A 17,160-nucleotide genomic window follows, 5' to 3' on the forward strand; every position below is an offset into this window, starting at 1 on the left:
GCGTGGATTAAACCACCTTTTGAACGGCGGGACAAGGCGGCGTGGGCGGGCTCCGGGGTCCTGGGGGGGGCACGGGGCGATCTGACCACGGGGGGTGCCCCCACGGTGGCCTGGCCCGCGATCGGGGCCCACCGATCCGCGGGCGGGCCTGTGCCGTGGGGGCACTCTTTCCCTTCCGCCTCCGCCACGGTCTCCACCATGGCGGAGGCGGAAGAGACTCCCTCCACTGCGCATGCACGGGAAACTTTCAGCGGCCGCTGACGCTCCCGCGCATGCGCCGCCCCGACATGTCATTTCCGCGCCAGCTGGCGGGGCAACAAAGGCCGTTTCCGCCAGCTGGCGGGGCGGAAATTCCTCCGGCGTCAGCCTAGCCCCTCAATGTTGGGGCCCGGCCCCCAAAGATGCGGAGCATTCCGCACCTTTGGGGTGGTGCGATGCCCGGCTGATTGGCGCCGTTTTGGGCGCCAGTCGGCGGACATCACGCCGTTTCGGGAGAATTTCGCCCCAGGGGTCACAGCCTGAGGATTCAGGGTAAACCATTTCGGACAGATATAAGGAGACATTTCTTCACACAAAGAGTGGTGAGTTTGTGGAATTCATTACCACAGGAAGTAGTTGATGCTAAAACATTGAATATATTCAAGAGGCGGCTGGATATAGCGCTTGGGGAGAATGGGATCAAAGGCTATGGGGAGAAACCAGGATTAGACTATTGAGTTGGATGATCAGGCATGGTCGTGATGAATGGCGGAACAGGCTCGAAGGGCCAAAAGGCCTCCTCCTACTCCTATCTTCCATGAATCTATGTATGTAATTCTCGCGCACTACCACAATTCGACATTTTTCCGGAGAATCACGCCCTGTACATAGTTTTTGATCAATTCTTACTACTTGAAGTTGGGATGGGGTGAAATGGTTCTACTCCTCCAGGTTCCCCAAGATGGGGCTCGGGGCACAAGAAGATACGCGTGCGCAACAGCACATCTTCTCTGTATCAATCTCTTCACCTTCACCCTACTCCCTCCTCAAGCATCCCGACTAAACCCTCCCCTCAACTTCCTTAAATTTATACCGCAGAGAATGGGACTGAGTAAAGAGATATCCTCAAGTTATGTAGCCCTGCCTCTCTCTTAGTCTGATGACTATGTTACTGTAAGGCAGTAACATTTCAGTAACAGACTCGAGTGATAAAGAGAAAAATATGCAAACGTTGGAGAGACACAGCAGATCACTCAGCACCTGAAAATAGAAAATATAGGTCGATGCTTTGAGCGTAGATCCTTTTGCAGGATTGCAAACTGACAGATGAGCGAGATATTTTATCGGACATGGACAAACGAGGGGAAGTAACGGTCGAGTGCCACTCACGAAGAAAGAGGCAACATGTTCAACAGGCTGTGAGCAGGGTTTGAGGAAAGCCGAAGCCTCTCCAACTTCTTGCAAATCAAATATAAAAACCTTGTCCATTGACTATGAAATTACTGCAGCCTCAAGAATTAATAGAAACATAAAAATTTACAATGCAAAAGGAGGTCATCATGCCCATACTGTCTGCGCCAGCCAAATAAATCCAGTTTAATTCCCCTTTCCAGCCCGAGGTCTGTAGTCTAGTAGGTTAATGCTCTCCAAGTTCATATCCACTTTTCAGACAACAACTTATATTGATATGGTGCCTTTAACATAGTAAAGACACTTCACAGGAGCAATTTAAATGTGACACCGAACCTCATTGGGAGATATCAGGTCAGCCAAAAACTTGGTAAAAGAGGTAGGATTAAAGAGCACTGTAAAGAGGGAAAGTGAGGTGGAGAGGTGTAGGGAGAGTATTCCCGAGCTTGGAGCCGAGCCCTGAAGAGGGAGGGAAGCTCATCTGGAGATTGAGGCACCCTTTCAAAATGGCTCGGAGTTCAGCTCCCCAGTGCTGAAACAAATTCTAAGTGTGGGCTAAACCGGTGAGAAACTCCCCAGGACCCAATCAAGTGACTAAATGTCATTGAATAGGGATGGGGGAACTCGCCTGCAGCAAACCCCGCCACAAATGAACGTAGAATTTGTTCCGTTAAATTCTGCACCATGTATTGCATACCTTGGCTAATATAGGAAAGTATTCTGTCTGCTTTTGTAACCATTTTATCTAACTGCTACCTTCAGGGATCTGTGGATATGCACTCCAAGATTGCCCTGTTCCTCTGCATTTCTCAGCATACTACAACTGATTGTGTATTCCTTTCCCTGGTTTGTTCTTCACAGGCGCATTATCCTGCATTTCTCGAGATTGAACTCCATTTGCCACTTTTTTCTGCTCTTCTGACCGGTCCATTGATACCTTGCTGTAATCTACAGCCTTCTTCGCTATAAACCAAATCTGCATCATCTTCAAACTTTCATAATCATGTCCCCCGAATCTAAGTCCAAATCACTGATACCACAAACAAAATACAAGAGGCTGAGCCCTTTGGAACCCGACTGAATATACCCTTCCAGTCACAAGAACACATCGACCCTTTGCTTTGCCTTGGATCCCTTGGGTTTTTACTTTTCTGACCAATTTGCCAGATGGGGTCTTGTCAAAAGCCTCGCTAAAGTCCCTGTAGGCCAAATCAAACCCACCATCTTCACTGACTTTGTTAACACTTCAAAAAAAAAATCAATCAAGTTTGTCAAACATGATCTTCCCCCAACAAATCCATGCTAAATCTCCTTGTTTAATTTGTACCGTATTAAATTATGACGAATACTCTCCCTCAGATGTTTTTCTAATAATTTGCCCACACCAAGGTTAGGCTGACTGGCCTGTAATTATTTGGTCGACCGGTTTCTCCCTTTTTAAGCAACAGTGCAATGTTAAGAGGTCTCCAGTCCTCCAGCACCATGTCTGTAGGCAGGGTGGATTGGAAAACGACCAGAGCCTTCACTATTTCCTCCCTTGCTTCTCCTTACACCTTGGGATTCTGTCCAATCAACTTTCAAAGATGCTAAAACCATTCATCCTTCTCTTTAACTACGATGTCTGCGACACCTCCCGCTTTTGTGATGTACCAGACGCTTTGGCCTGGATTTTCATTCCTCAGTCAGGTAGTGGGAGTCAGGAAATTTCCTGCCTTGGGTGAAACCTGCCCGAATAGTGGGATCTTTGCCCTGCTATCAGGCACAAACCAGAGGCGGCCACAGGGACAGCCGAGTGTCAAGGTGGGTTCGTTAAAAGGCTTACTTCAGTTCTCTGAGAACAGTTGTTTTGTTAAATATTAGACCATAAGACCATAAGACATAGGAGCAGAAATAGGCCACTCGGCCCATTGAATCTGCTCCGCCATTCAATCATGGCTGATATTTTTCTCATCCCCATTCTCCTGCCTTCTCCCCATAACCTCGATCCCCTTATTAATCAAGAATCTATCTATCTTTGTCTTAAAGACACTCAGTGATTTGGCCTCCACAGCCTTCTGCAGCAAAGAGTTCCAAAGATTCACCATCCTCTGGCTGAAGAAATTCCTCCTCATCTCTGTTTTAAAGGATTGTCCCTTTAGTCTGAGATGTTGTCCTCTGGTTCTAGTTTTTCCTACAATAGGTAACATCCTCGCCATGTCCACTCTATCCAGGCCTTGCAGTATCCTGTAAGTTTCAATAAGATCCCCCCCTCATCCTTCTAAACTCCAATGAGGACAGACCCAGAGTCCTCAACCGTTCCTCATACGACAAGCTGTTCATTCCAGGGTTCATTCTTGTGAACCTCCTCTGGACCCAGGGCTCCAAGGCCAGCACATCCTTCCTTAGATACGGGCCCAAAACTGCTCACAATACTCCAAATGGGGTCTGACTAGAGCCTTATACAGCCTCAGAAATACATCCCTGGTCCTGTATTCTAGCCCTCTTGACATGAATGCTAGCATTGCATTTGCCTTCTTAACTGCTGACTGAACCTGCACGTTAACCTTAAGAGAATCGTGAACAAGGATTCCCAAGTCCCTTTGTGCTTCTGATTTCCGAAGCATTTCCCCATTTAGAAAATAGTCTATGTCTAAATTCCTCCTTCCAAAGTGCATAACCTCACACTTTTCCATATTGTATTTCATTTGTCACTTCATTGCCCACTCTCCGAGCCTGTCCAAATCCTTCTGAAGCCCGTCTGCTTCCTCAATACTACCTGATCTACAGATCTTTGTATCATCTGCAAACTTAGCAACAGTGCCTTCAGTTCCTTCTTCCAGGTCATTAATGTATATTGTGAAAAGTTGTGGTCCCAGCACAGACCCCTGAGGCACATCACTAGTCATTGGCTGCCATCCTGAAAAATACCCCTTTATCCCCACTCTCTGTCTTCTGCCAGTCAGCCAATCCTCTATCCATGCCAAAATCTTACCCTTAACACCATGGGCTCTTAATGTATTTAACAGTCTCCTATGCAGCACCTTATCAAAGGCCTTCTGGAAATCTAAATAAATCACATCCACTGGTTCTCCGTTGTCTAACTTCCTTGTTACCTCCTCAAAGAACTCTCACAGGTTTGTCAGACATGACCTCCCTTTGCAAAGCCGTGCTGACTCAGTCCTATTTTACCATGCACTTCCAAGTACTTTGCGATTTCATCTTTAATAACGGCCTCTTACCAATGACCAAAGTCAGGCTAACTGGCTTATAATTTCCCGTCTTCTACCTCCCTCCCTTCTTAAACAGTGGTGTTACATTAGCCACTTTCCAGTCCTCTGGAACCTTTCCTGCCTCCAGTGATTCCTTCCTTGTCAACTTAACAGCCCCCATGCCATGTCTCACTGACACAGGCAGGTTGTTTTTTAAAATATTTGTAAAGGGCTGGCAATTGACAGTTCTCCGATCTTACTCACCCTTCGAGAGCATTGATGACTACTCTAAAAATTTGGAGCTCCCACATTGCAGGTTAAGGCCCTTGTTACCGCAAAAATGGGGTCTGTTTGAACTCACACTCAGTTCGGACATCCCGGAGTGTGAGTCATGTCCCGACCCAGCGCAAATGGGATGTCAGAAATGTGGGCAGAATTTTCAGATCCAGGTCCCGTATGCCATTTTTAGAGGTCTGTGGATTCTCCACGACTTTGGGAAAATTCCGGCCGTTATCTTCTATTTGCCTGGGAGGGTGGTCGAGGCGGGTTGCCTCACATCCTTTAAAAAGTATCTGGATGAGCACTTGGCGCGTCTTAACATTCAAGGCTGTGGGCCAAGTGCTGGCAAATGCGATTAGGTAGGCAGCTCAGGTGTTTTTCATGCGTTGGAGCGGACTCGATGTGCTGAAGAGCCTCTTCTGCACTATTATTCCGTGGCACTGTAATGTGGCGATTGGGGGATTTTCACAGAAACTTCACTGCAGAGTTAATGTAAGCTGACTTGCGACACTAATAAAGATTATTACTTCCTTTATTTGTTCAGTCTCAGTTTCTTGTTCTGACACCTGAAATATTAACCTATCTTTTCTTTTTGCATTACCTCACAAGCCTATTTTCAGCATTTGCTTCTTTTATTTTAGGTACTGACCTCAACTTAGCTGGCAAGGTGACTTCACGTTGGAAAGATTTCCTCGGGAGTAAAATTTTTGCACCAGGTGTTCTTGAGCTAAATTAGACTGAAAGTCACATCGCTATGAAAGAAAAGCTGTTCCTTTCTTACCCGGTATTCCTGAATCCTCTTTGTTGAGTCTCTCAGCTGCTGTTGCAGTGAACTCACTATCTCTTTGTACTTGGAGTATCTCTCTTCTATCATCTCTCGGTGATGCTGGGAATCCTGAAAATGCAGAATATTTTAGTGCGGGGCACGAACATCATTAAGGTGCAGAAATATCCCAGCCAAAGTACAAGAAGAATTCTGTGTTAATCCTTTAATTTTATTTAAAATGGCGCATGTTAAGGTGAGGAAGCAGTTTTGAAAAGCAGACAGTTTTGTATGTGCGAAACGTTCTCAGTTCAGGCATGGTCAGCAGAAGGTACAACATGGCACTAAAAATTAAAAATACTTAAGTACACATCAGATCTGTCAGAGACCGTGTAAAGGTGGGCTAAGGTTTCAGGTCGAGCCCGTGGCTGAAACTCCGATGAGACTGGCAGCTTTGGTGACCCCCAGAGCTCACCCCCATCGAGGTTTGCACGGCTGAGGGCATTTAATTAGCATGTGGCAGGCGGGTGGGTGCTTCCATGGTGTCCATTTGCCATGCTGGGAGTGAGGAAGGGATAGGAACAGTTGATCCACTTCCACCGAGGCAGAGAGTTCCAAAGTCACACAACCCTCCGAGAGAAAAGGATTCGCCTCATCTCTGTCCTAATGGCATCCCCCAAAACAGTGCCTCCTAATTCTGGACATCTACAAGAGGAAACATCCTTTCAAAGTCCTCCTTGACAAGACCATTCAGGATCTTATATACTTCAATCGAGTCAGCCCTCACTCTTCTGAACTCCAGTGGAAACAGGACCAGCCTGTCCAACCTTTCCTCGTAAGACAACGTGCTGATTTCAGGTATCAATCTAGCAAGCCTCCTCTGAACCACCTCCAATGAGTTTACATCCTTCCTTAAATAAGGAGACCAACGGCCACCCTGCGCCGTAAAAGCAGCTCGCTGCAGCGCACCGGGTGGAAGCCGAGAGACCCTGCCCCAGGATCTACCCGGCTCGCAACGCCTCACGAAGTCCAACGCAATTGCGTGAGACGTTGTAATGTAAATTCCGCCCATTACAGTAAGCCTCACTTTAATGTGCAGATTCCCGAATTACCTGAGACTTTGGGATTCATCCCCTTTGCCTCAGAGACCTCAGGTGAGCGCTGTTCAGCACAGGTCCCCACAAACAGGAACCAGACGGTGGGGGTCTCCCTCAGGGATCAGAGACACCCAGCTGCATGGTTTTTGGGCAGTGTGGTGCCCTGGCACTGCTAGTGCCACCTGGGCACCCTGGCTGTGCCAGGCTTGGCATCCAGGTGGCACTGTCAGCTAGCATGAGCTGGCCAAGATGCGAAGCTGGCATTTTTTTGTGTGCACGCAGGCCAGGTTTTCCCACCATGGGTGTTGGGGGGAGGGGGGAGAGAGAGAAGGTCAGGGATTGTTTCAGGGGTGTCCCGATCTATCGCTGCAATGGAGAATTCCAGTGAACAGAACTCCCCACTGTACAAAATGGGTCATGTGTGGCCTTCGCCGGGCGTTCCCCGTGCAGGCCACTTTTTCAAAGTGAGTCATGTTGAATAGCCATGTGTTTCTCAGCACTGAGAGTGTCCGGAAACACGTGGCTAAAAGCACTTGCTCGGGGTCTCTGTTCCCTTTTGGGAGAATCGCACCCCAAAATTGCACCGAGTGTTCGAGGTGTGGTTGCACCAGTGACCTGTATAACTGAAGCATAACAATCTTACTTTTCTGCTCAGCTCCTCTTGCAATAATAGACAGCATTCCATTAGCCTTCTGGACTGCATACTGTGCCAGTTGTTGTGTTTGGTCCTTTATACCTTACGAAGGAATCCACCAAACACTTCGACTTGTCCAAACCAGTCTTGTGTGGTAAGATAACAATCTGATACAGAGCACATTTTCATGCAGTCTGCTTATTACTCCTCTGTAATCTGCACCTAGCACTGATCATTCACATGTACGTCTTATTACCCTCCCAATCTTCTTTTCAAGATGGCCGGATGTATCTCCCTTTATATGGGAGTCACTGGTCACCTGACCTTGGTCTAGGGGACGCATAGTGTGTCAGCACCGCCACCTGCTGGTTGGAGGCCGCGCACCATCCATCCATGATATAGCCCATAGGCATATCACCACACCTGTATACTAACATTTTGTGACTCATGCACAAGAACACCTAAATCCCTCTGCACCTCAGCATTCTGCTGTCAGTCCCCATTTAATACTCTGCTTTTTTATTCTTCCTGCCAAAGTGAACAACTTCACACTTTCCTCCATTATAGTCCATCTGCAGTTTTTTGCCCACTCACTCAACCTATTGCTATCAACCTGCAAACTCTGTGGCCGACCCGGCGGGGGGTCGGAGAATCCCCGGGGGAAGGCGCGAATCCCGCCCCGCCGCCGGCTGACCTATTCTCCGGCGCTATTTGGGCGACGACGGGATTCCCGCCACGCTGGTCGGGGGCCGTTGTCAGCGGTCCCCCCCCGGCGATTCTCCGGGCCCCGGTGGGCCGAGCAGCTGTCCAGTTTTGGCCAGTCCCACCGACGTGAATTACACACCTCACGCACAGCGGGATGTGGCAGGTGAGTGTGCGGGGGCGGTCCTCGGGGGGGGGGGAGGGGATCCAACCCCAGGGGGAGGGGCCCACGGTGACCTGGCCCACGATCGGGGCCTACCAATCTGCGGGCGAGCTTGTTCTGTGGGGGGACTTCTTTCCTCCGCGCCGGGCCCCTGTAGGGCTCCGCCATATTGCCCGGTGGCCGGCGCGGAGAAGAGAACCCCCACGCATGCGCGGAAATACGCCAGCCGTTCCGTGTATGCGCAAACTCGCACCGGCCCTTCGGCGCCGGCTGGAGCTGCGGGGACGACTCCGGTGGCAACCTAGCTCCCTAGAAAGGTGAGAATTCCTCATCTTGGGGGGCCGTTGACGTCGGAGTCATTGGCGCCGGTTTTCCCACCGGCGTGGGGACATACCCCCATTTTCAGAGAATCCCGCCCTGTATGTCTTTGTATTCTCTCCACCTCTCCGTCCTCCTTTAAGGGTGTCTTTCAAACCCACTCCTTTGGCCAAGCTTTTGTTCTGCCTCTCAATATCTCTTTCTTTGAATCAGCACTATTATCCTTCCGTGAAGCGCCTTGAGACATTGTTCTGTGTTAAAGGTGCTAGCGATTTGATACCTGTGCTCAAAACTGGAGTGTCAGTATTGGATAATGTTCTCAAGTATCTGCAGTAGGAGTTGAACCCATAACCACCTGACTGAGAGGCAACTCTCCTACTCACTGAGCCACAAAAATAGCAATATTCGGAGAGGCAGAGTTTTCTGCAACAGCAGCTTCGAGGCTCAACAAGGAGAATTTAGGAACAGCAGATCAAGGATCTTCTTTCCTTCCAGAGTGATGTGAATTTCTGTATACTTGGCCAATTCTTGTTGAACCATCTTAAACACTGAAATGTTAAGGTAGAAGGCTGGCAGGTTAAACTAATTTGTAATATGGACACATTGCGAGTCCGTATTTTTCATCATGGTGCCCAAGTGGCCCCTCGTCGGTTTTAAATCACAATGCCGGGAATGTTTGATCATTGCACAGATTTACGTTTCTCAGGTATCTTTTAAATTATCTCCCATTTAATTTTTGCGTTCCCCCACTAAAGCTGTGTGAAACAACACCCAGGCAGCACTGGCCTAAAACTGAAAATTTACCTGAAATTAATATAGTCCATCATCTGCGTGACATTTCAGGATCTTGATCACCATAAAACTGATGTGGTTCAACAAATGTGTCCAGAACAGAAACATATACGTTCAAGCAACAAGTTAGTCTCACAGGAGAGTATGGTGTGACCTGCCCTGTGGGTCCTCTTTAATCTTCATGTTGTACAACATCCTGCAATAAATCTCCTCCTCCTAATTTCATATAATTTCTCTTGGGTATTTTTCTTCTCCCAGGTCTTCTCTTTCTGTTTCGTCTGCCTCTTTAGTCTAATGAAGATGAAGATCTGTGGGTCCTTGCTATAGTATCACACCCAACAGACCTACTGAGAACCCAGTTACGACAGTGCTTCATGTATAAATTTGATGGGACTCAAAATCAAGGCCCCTGTCTGCCTCATCTTGTGGGTGCAAGGAATCCTGCGGCAATACTTGCAGACCAACATTCCACAGTCCTTCGAGAATCCTGGGCGTCATTCTCCGCCGGCGGGAGTCTCCGTTTTGCCGGCGCCCGGGGGTTTCCCGACGGCGTGGGGCTGCCCCACAATGGGAAACCCCATTGACCGGCCGGTGTTACGGAGACTCCCGCCGGCCGGTCGGGGCAGAAATGTGGCAGGGCGGGTAGGAGAATTTCGCCCCCTGTATCTATACATCAGAGAACTGTGGGGGCTGAATCGAGAGGAGGAAAATCAGGTGGAGGCCAAGATCAGATCATCCAGATTCTCACTGAATGGTGGAGCAGGTTCAGGAAGGAGTGGGGGGCAATGGCCTATTCCTATTTCTTATCTTTTTACAAGGTGCCCACTTAGGTGTCCTGAACCTGTATTAAAAAAGTATTAAAATGTGGCGGAGGGGCACTCTTGACAAGAATCCACAACCTCATCACCCTTGTCCGGAAGGAAGAGAGCCATGCCGGGTGATCGCAGAGACACCTTAATTGTGACCATCCTCAAAAAAGGAGACAGGTCCGACGGCGGAAATTACAGGGGGATTTCCCTCCTCTCCGCCACGGAAAAGGTCATTATGAGAATACTCCTCAATCGCCTCCTCTCAGTGGCTGAAGAGCCCCCCACGAGTCTCAGTGCGGCTTCCACCCAACAAGAGGCCAATGGACATGATCTTCAGCACACAACAAATCCGGGAAAAGTGCAGGGAGTAGCATCAACCTCTGAACGTGGCCTTCTTCGATCTCGCAAAGACCTTAAATATGTCACTCGTGAGGGACTGTGGAGCATCCTCCTCAAATTCAGCTGCCCGTAGAAATTTGTCACCATTCTCCGCCTGCTCCACGATGACATGCAAGCCATGATCCTCACCAACGGAACCACGACAGACCCAATGAGTGTGCAAACTGAGTTCAAACAGGGCTGCGCCATCGCACCAATGCTCTTCTCCATCTTCCTTGCAGCAACCCTCCACCCCGTCATCCTGAACTCCTCACTGGAGTGGTGCTAACGTACTGGACAAGCGGGAAACCGTACAACCTCGGACACCTCCAGACCAGCATCAAGACCAGCCTAACCTCTGTCAGCGAGCTGCAGTATGCAGACAATGCTCGTTTGCGCACACTCAGAGGCTGGGCTACAAACCCCTGTCAACGTATTCACTGCCGAGGCATAGAAGAGAATAGGCCTCAGACTAAACATCCAGAAAACAAAGATTCTCTACCAGCCCACTCGTGCCAGACAAAACTGCCCCCCGACCATCAAGGTCCACGGTGAGCCCCTGGACAATGTGGATCATTTCCCAAACCTCAGGAGCCTCCTCTTGGTACGAGCAGACATTGACGATGAAATCCAACATCGACTCCAATGCACCAGTGCAGTCTTCAGATGCCTGTGGAACAGAGTGTTCGAGGACCGAGACCTCAAACCGAGCACCAAGCTCATGGTCTTCAGAGCAGCCGTGGTCTCCGCCCGCCTGTATGCATCAGGAAATTGGACAATGTACAGCAGACACCTCAAATCCTGGAGCGATAAAGCCAATGGTGCCTCTGCAAAATCCCCAAAATCCACTGGCAGGACAGTCGTACCATCGTGAGCATCCTCTCCAAGGCCAATATCTCCAGTATCGAGGCACTGGTCACGCTCGGCCAGCTGCGATAGGCAGGCCACATTTGCCGCATGCCCGACACAAGACTCCTAAAACAAGTGCTCTACTCCGACCGCCGCAATGGCAAGCGATCACTAGGAGGGCAGAGGAAACGCTACAAGGGCACTCTGAAAGCTTCCCTAAATAAATGTAGCAACCCTATTGACAAGTGGGAATCTCTTGCCTTAGAACGCACAAACTGGAGAAGAAGCATCCGTGAAGGCGTCAAGCACCTCGAGCATCGCAGGGTGGCTCACGCGGAGGCGAAGCATAAACAGCGGAAGGAGGGCGCAGAATCCAGAGCGTCCCACCCACCCACCTCATCAAACACCACTGACCAAACCTGTGGCAGAGTCTGTGAATCCAGGATTGGACTAGGCAGCCACTGCGGAACCCACCTCCCCCGAGTGGAAGCAAGTCATCCACGACCCTGAGCGACTGCCCAAGAGAGAGAGAGAGAGAATATTTCAAATATAGACTGGATAGTGGGGCTAGTTGTCGATTGCACAATGTTCAGTTCCATTCACAACTACTCAGATACTGAAGCAGTCTGCACACCAGAGGATCTGGACAACATTCAGGTGTGGCATGAAAAGTGGCAAATGATATTCATGGCACACAAGTGCCAGGCAATGATCATCTCCAACAAGAGATAATTTAACAATCTCGAATTGACATTACAATCACTAAATTCTCTACCATCAACAGCTGGGCTGGTTTAGCACAGTGGGCTAAACAGCTGGCTTGTAATGCAGAATAGGACAGCAGTGCGGGTTCAATTCCCGTACTGGCATCCCCAAACAGGCGCCGGAATGTGGCGACTAAGGGTTGTTCACAGTAACTTAATTGAAGCCTACTTGTGACAATAAGCGATTATCATATTATTATTATTATGGGTGGTTACCACTCACCAAATACTTAACTACACCAGTCACATAAATACCACAGGTACAAGAGGGGGGGGGATTCTCCGACCCCCGCCGGGTCGGAGAATCGGCAAGGGCTGGCGTGAATCCCGCCCTCGCCAGTTGCCGAATTCTCCGGCAACGGAGATTCGGCGGGGGCGGGAATCGCGCCGTGCCAGTTGGCGGGACCCCCCCGGCAATTTCCGGCCTGGATAGGCCGAAGTCCCGCTGCTGGAATGCCTGTCTCGCAGGCGTGGATTAAACCACGTCTCTTACCGGCGGGGCAAGGTGGCGCGGGCGGGCTCCGGGGTCCTGGGGGGGGGGGGGCGCGGGGCGATTTGGCCCCGGGGGGGTGCCCCCACGGTGGCCTGGCCCGCGATCGGGGCCCACCGATCCGCGGGAGGGCCTGTGCCGTGGGGGCACTCTTTTCCTTCCGCCTTCGCCATGGTCTCCACCATGGCGGAGGCAGAAGAGACCCCCTCCACTGCGCATGCGCGGGGATGCCGTGAACGGCCGCTGACGCCCCCGCGCATGCGCCGCCCGGCAATGTCATTTCCGCCCCAGCTGGCGGGGCACCAAAGGCCTTTCCCACCAGCTGGCGGGGCGGAAATCAGTCCGGCGCGGGCCTAGCCCCTCAAGTTTAAGGCTCGGCCGCTCAAGATGCGGAGGATTCCGCACCTTTGGGGCGGCGCGATGCCGGACCGATTTGCACCGTTTTTGGCGCCGGTCGGCGGACATCGCGCCGATTACGGAGAATTTCACCGTTGGTCAGAGACTGGGAATTTTGCGATGAATATCTCACCCCTTAGCCCCATCTGTGTCCACTCTCTGAAATCAGGGGTCCAATGGATATTCCTCACTTTCCCGAATGCGGCTCCAAAAAAGGTGCTCAAATCCTCCAGGACAAATCAGGCCAAGCTTTTGGCACCCTTGCCATCACCATAAACATGAATTCCCTCCACCACCGACGCTCAGTTGCAGCAGTGTTTACCTTCTACAATGTGCACTGCAGTAACTCGCCATGGCTCCTTTGACAGTACATTCTAAACATGAAACTGCGTTCACCTAGAAAAACAAGGGCAGCAGATGTGTGTAGACATCAACATCTGGAAGTTCCCCTCCATGTCACTCACCATCCTGACTGGGTCGCTGGGTCCAAACTCTGGAACTCCCTTCTGAACAGCACTGTGGGTGTACCTACACAACATGGACTACAGCAGTTCAAGGAGGCAGCTCACCACCACCTCAAGGGATATGAGAGATGGGTAATAAATGCTGGCCGTGGCAGCAACAACTATGATGAAAAATACTTTTATAAAAACCCTATTGAACATTTCCAAGTGCTGAAGAAATATTCTTGAATGGAGAAAGCCAGTCTCAAGAGCAACAATGAAAGCTCCTAAAAGCCAATGTTTTTCCATAGATTTTAGCATGGGTAGGAATACCGAGCCTGAAAGGGCTGCATTCTTCTAGGTTCCAAGTTCAAGTCCCACTCGAGGGCTTGAGCATCAGAACTCAAGTCTGATATTCCAGTGCTGCACTCTCAGAAGTGCCATATGGGCGGCACGGTCGTTAGCACTGCTGCTTGACAGCGCCAGGGTCCCAGGTTCGATACCCAGATGGGGGTCACTGTCTGTGCGGAGTCTGCACGTTCTCCCGTGTCTGTGTGGGTTTCCTCCGGGTGCTCCGGTTTCCTCCCACAAGTCCCGAAAGACGTGCTTTTAGGTGAATTGCACATTCTGAATTCTCCCTCTGTGTACCCGAACAGGCGCCGGAGTGTGGCGACTCGGGGATTTTCACAGTAACTTCATTGCAGCGTTAATGTGAGCCTACTTGTGACACTATTAAAGATTATTATCTTTCAAAGAGTCTTTCTTTCTATCTATCTGCTTTATGGTCCACTGAAATGTTTTAATCCTGGCGAAGGCCAAATAGTTAACGAGGATAACGCAAATTGATTCTGAGATTAAACTGCAGCTGCTACTTTGATTGTTTCCTGAATCTTATCTGTACTATGATCCATTATCCTTTGAGACATTGTGCCACCCATCTCGCCTCTTAACTCGTATTAATGTATTGTGAGGGGATGACAACCATTTTTCCTTCCATTACAATTGTTTCCTCCAGTCAACAATCAGTGTTTACGGCAAGCTTTGAATTTCTTTTCAATTCACAAAGGAGACAAACCCCAGAATACTACTTCAATGCAAAATCAATAAATTAAATTTCAATCGATCCAGCAGCTCTGAAACTATATTGTTTTTAAAAGTTCTTTCCGTGTTGATGAATAAAATTGGTGTGTGCAGAGAAGAGTGTTATCAGTCAACGTCAAAGCAGGAAAACATTAGCCTTTCAATTATATGGCAAATCTCAATAATCTTACAAGTAATGTGTAAAATGTTCTCTCGTGGTAAGGAGTGCAATCGTGATGGTCTAAAATTGGTCCCAGAAAGCTTCAATGCAAACGGCATTATTTTGTCTGTTGGGCATATGCAATTGCGTAGAATTGGAAACAACTTAACAGATGTGGAAATTGTGTTGCTGACAAAACATATCTATGAATTTATGAGCAATTTGGAACAAGCAGCTACACATCAAATTATACGGAGCGGTGAGCCAGCCACAGCATAACTTTGCACACCGCCGTGTTGGCAGTGTTGTCTGGTATACCAGGCAGTGACTCACCGCTGGGACGGAGTGCAGAGCATGTCCCCACAAAAGGTGAGTGAAAACTAGGGCAAAACATTACGTAACTTTGACACACCTACACCAGTGTCTGATCGCAGAGCAGCATGAACGGAGGCCTGAGAGCAGGGAATCTGCCTTTTTAAAAAAAAAATAATTCACGGCACTGCTGGCTGGGCCAGCATGTATCGGCCAGCCCAAATTGTCCTTGAGCTGAGTAGCTTGCTAGGCCATTTCAGAGGGCAGTTCCACGTTGCTGCAGGTCTGGAGTCAGGTGTAGGCCAGACCAGGTAAGGGCGGCAGATTTCCTTCCCTAAAGGACATTAGTTTGGATGGTAATTCTAAGGGAGCATGGGATGGCATGGTGGTTGATAAGTTTGGGGGCCTTTGAATGATGTTGATATCTAAGCTGTTGTGCTGGACAATCAAGACATGCCTTCTAATCGTCCTGCCTCCGCACCCAAACTCCTCACGAACTCCATAGTAGCTCACAAAATGCATTGCAAATCTGACCGCTGTATGAAAAGACAGACGTCCTGGGCAAAGTTACACATGGGTTGTGTGTGCATTTCTGATGCCATAAAGTATTCAAGATCAGGTTTCCTGATCCCACGGGAGAATCCTGTTCTTGACCTCTAAGAATTGTGCTTTCCCTTTTATTGTGTGTCAGTTGCAGAGTCAACATCTGCTCATGAGCTCCACTGAATGTTGGATCCCAGGTGTCCCAGAGGCACAGAGTTTGACTTCCTTATAATGACAGAGGTATTGTGCATCCACCACTAACAATGCACCATCAATATAAGAGTGTCTTCTAATGCTGAGTTACATTTTACTGAGCCCCAGGTCATTGTCAACTCATTCTTCGAAGCATATTAAAAACTGAGTCTTTCACTAAACGCTGGGAAAATGAAGGTCCTCTTCCAACCAGTTCCAACAGCACAACACGCCCTCCGCCAGCGATTAAGATCAATAGCAAGATCCTGGAAAATGTGGACCATTTTCCATCTCTTGGAAACCTCCTCTCGTTGAAGGCAGACTTCGATGACAAAATTCATCATCACCTCCAATGTGCCAGTTCAGCCTTTGGCCAGCTAAGGAAAAGATTATTTGAGGACCAGGATCACAAATCCAAGGTTGAGGTCATGTTTACTGGGTAGCAGTGATCCCCATGCTCCTGTATGTTTCAGAGACTTGGAAAACCTACAGCAGGCCCCTCAAAACACCGGAGAAGCCACAATAGCGATGCCTTCACAAGATACTCCAAATCTGGGGCGAAATTCTCCGTAATCGGCGCGACATCCGCCGACCGGTGCCAAAAATGGCGCAAATCAGTCCGGCATCGCGCCGCCCCAAAGGTGCGGAATCCTCCACGTCTTGAGCGGCCGAGCCCTAACCTTGAGGGGCTAGGCCCGCGCCGGACTGATTTCCGCCCCGCCAGCTGGCGGGAAAGGCATTTGGTGCCCCGCCAGCTGGGGCGGAAATGACATTGCCGGGCGGCGCATGCGCAGGAGCGTCAGCTCACGGCATCCCCGCGCATGCGCAGTGGAGGGGGTCTCTTCTGCCTCCGCCATGGTGGAGACCGTGGCGAAGGCGGAAGGAAAAGAGTGCCCCCACTGCACAGGCCCGCCCGCGGATCGGTGGGCCCCGATCGCGGGCCAGGCCACCGTGGGGGCACCCCCCGGGGCCAAATCGCACCGCGCCCCCCCCCCCAGGACCCCGGAGCCCGCCCGCGCCACCTTGTCCCGCCGGTAAGAGACGTGGTTTAATCCACGCCAGCGGGACAGGCATTCCAGCAGCGGGACTTCGGCCCATCTGAGCCACCCATTATTTTAAAACAGTGATCCCAAGTTCTAGATTCTCCCACAAGAGGAAACATCCCTCCATTCACCCGGTCATGACCCCTTAAGATTGTGAAGGTTTCGATCAAGTCGCCTCTTACTCTTCTAAATTCCAGTGGATAAAAGACAACCTGCCCATTCCTGGTATTAATCTAATGAACCTTCTCTGAACCGCTTACATTTACATCTTTAACAATACTGTACACAATACTCCAGATGCAATCTCATCAATGCCCTGTACACCTGAAGCATAACCTCCCTACTTTTGTAATCAATTCCTCTCACGATAAGCAAT

The 17,160-nt window shown here is 49.7% G+C and overlaps 1 protein-coding gene across 3 annotated transcripts in view; it reads right to left on the reverse strand.

The window, feature by feature from the left end:
* The window catches only part of LOC140405340 (centrosomal protein of 128 kDa-like), a 589,746-nt gene that overhangs the window by 29,721 nt on the left and 542,865 nt on the right, over positions 1–17,160 (reverse strand). For all 3 annotated transcript variants that reach the window (XM_072493651.1, XM_072493643.1, XM_072493633.1), the window contains exon 21: positions 5,638–5,751. In XM_072493651.1, the coding sequence (XP_072349752.1) occupies positions 5,638–5,751 (114 nt within the window). The remainder of the gene's footprint in view (positions 1–5,637; positions 5,752–17,160) is intronic.

Source organism: Scyliorhinus torazame, chromosome 2 (genome assembly GCF_047496885.1).
Source record: "Scyliorhinus torazame isolate Kashiwa2021f chromosome 2, sScyTor2.1, whole genome shotgun sequence".
Lineage (NCBI taxonomy): Eukaryota > Metazoa > Chordata > Chondrichthyes > Carcharhiniformes > Scyliorhinidae > Scyliorhinus > Scyliorhinus torazame.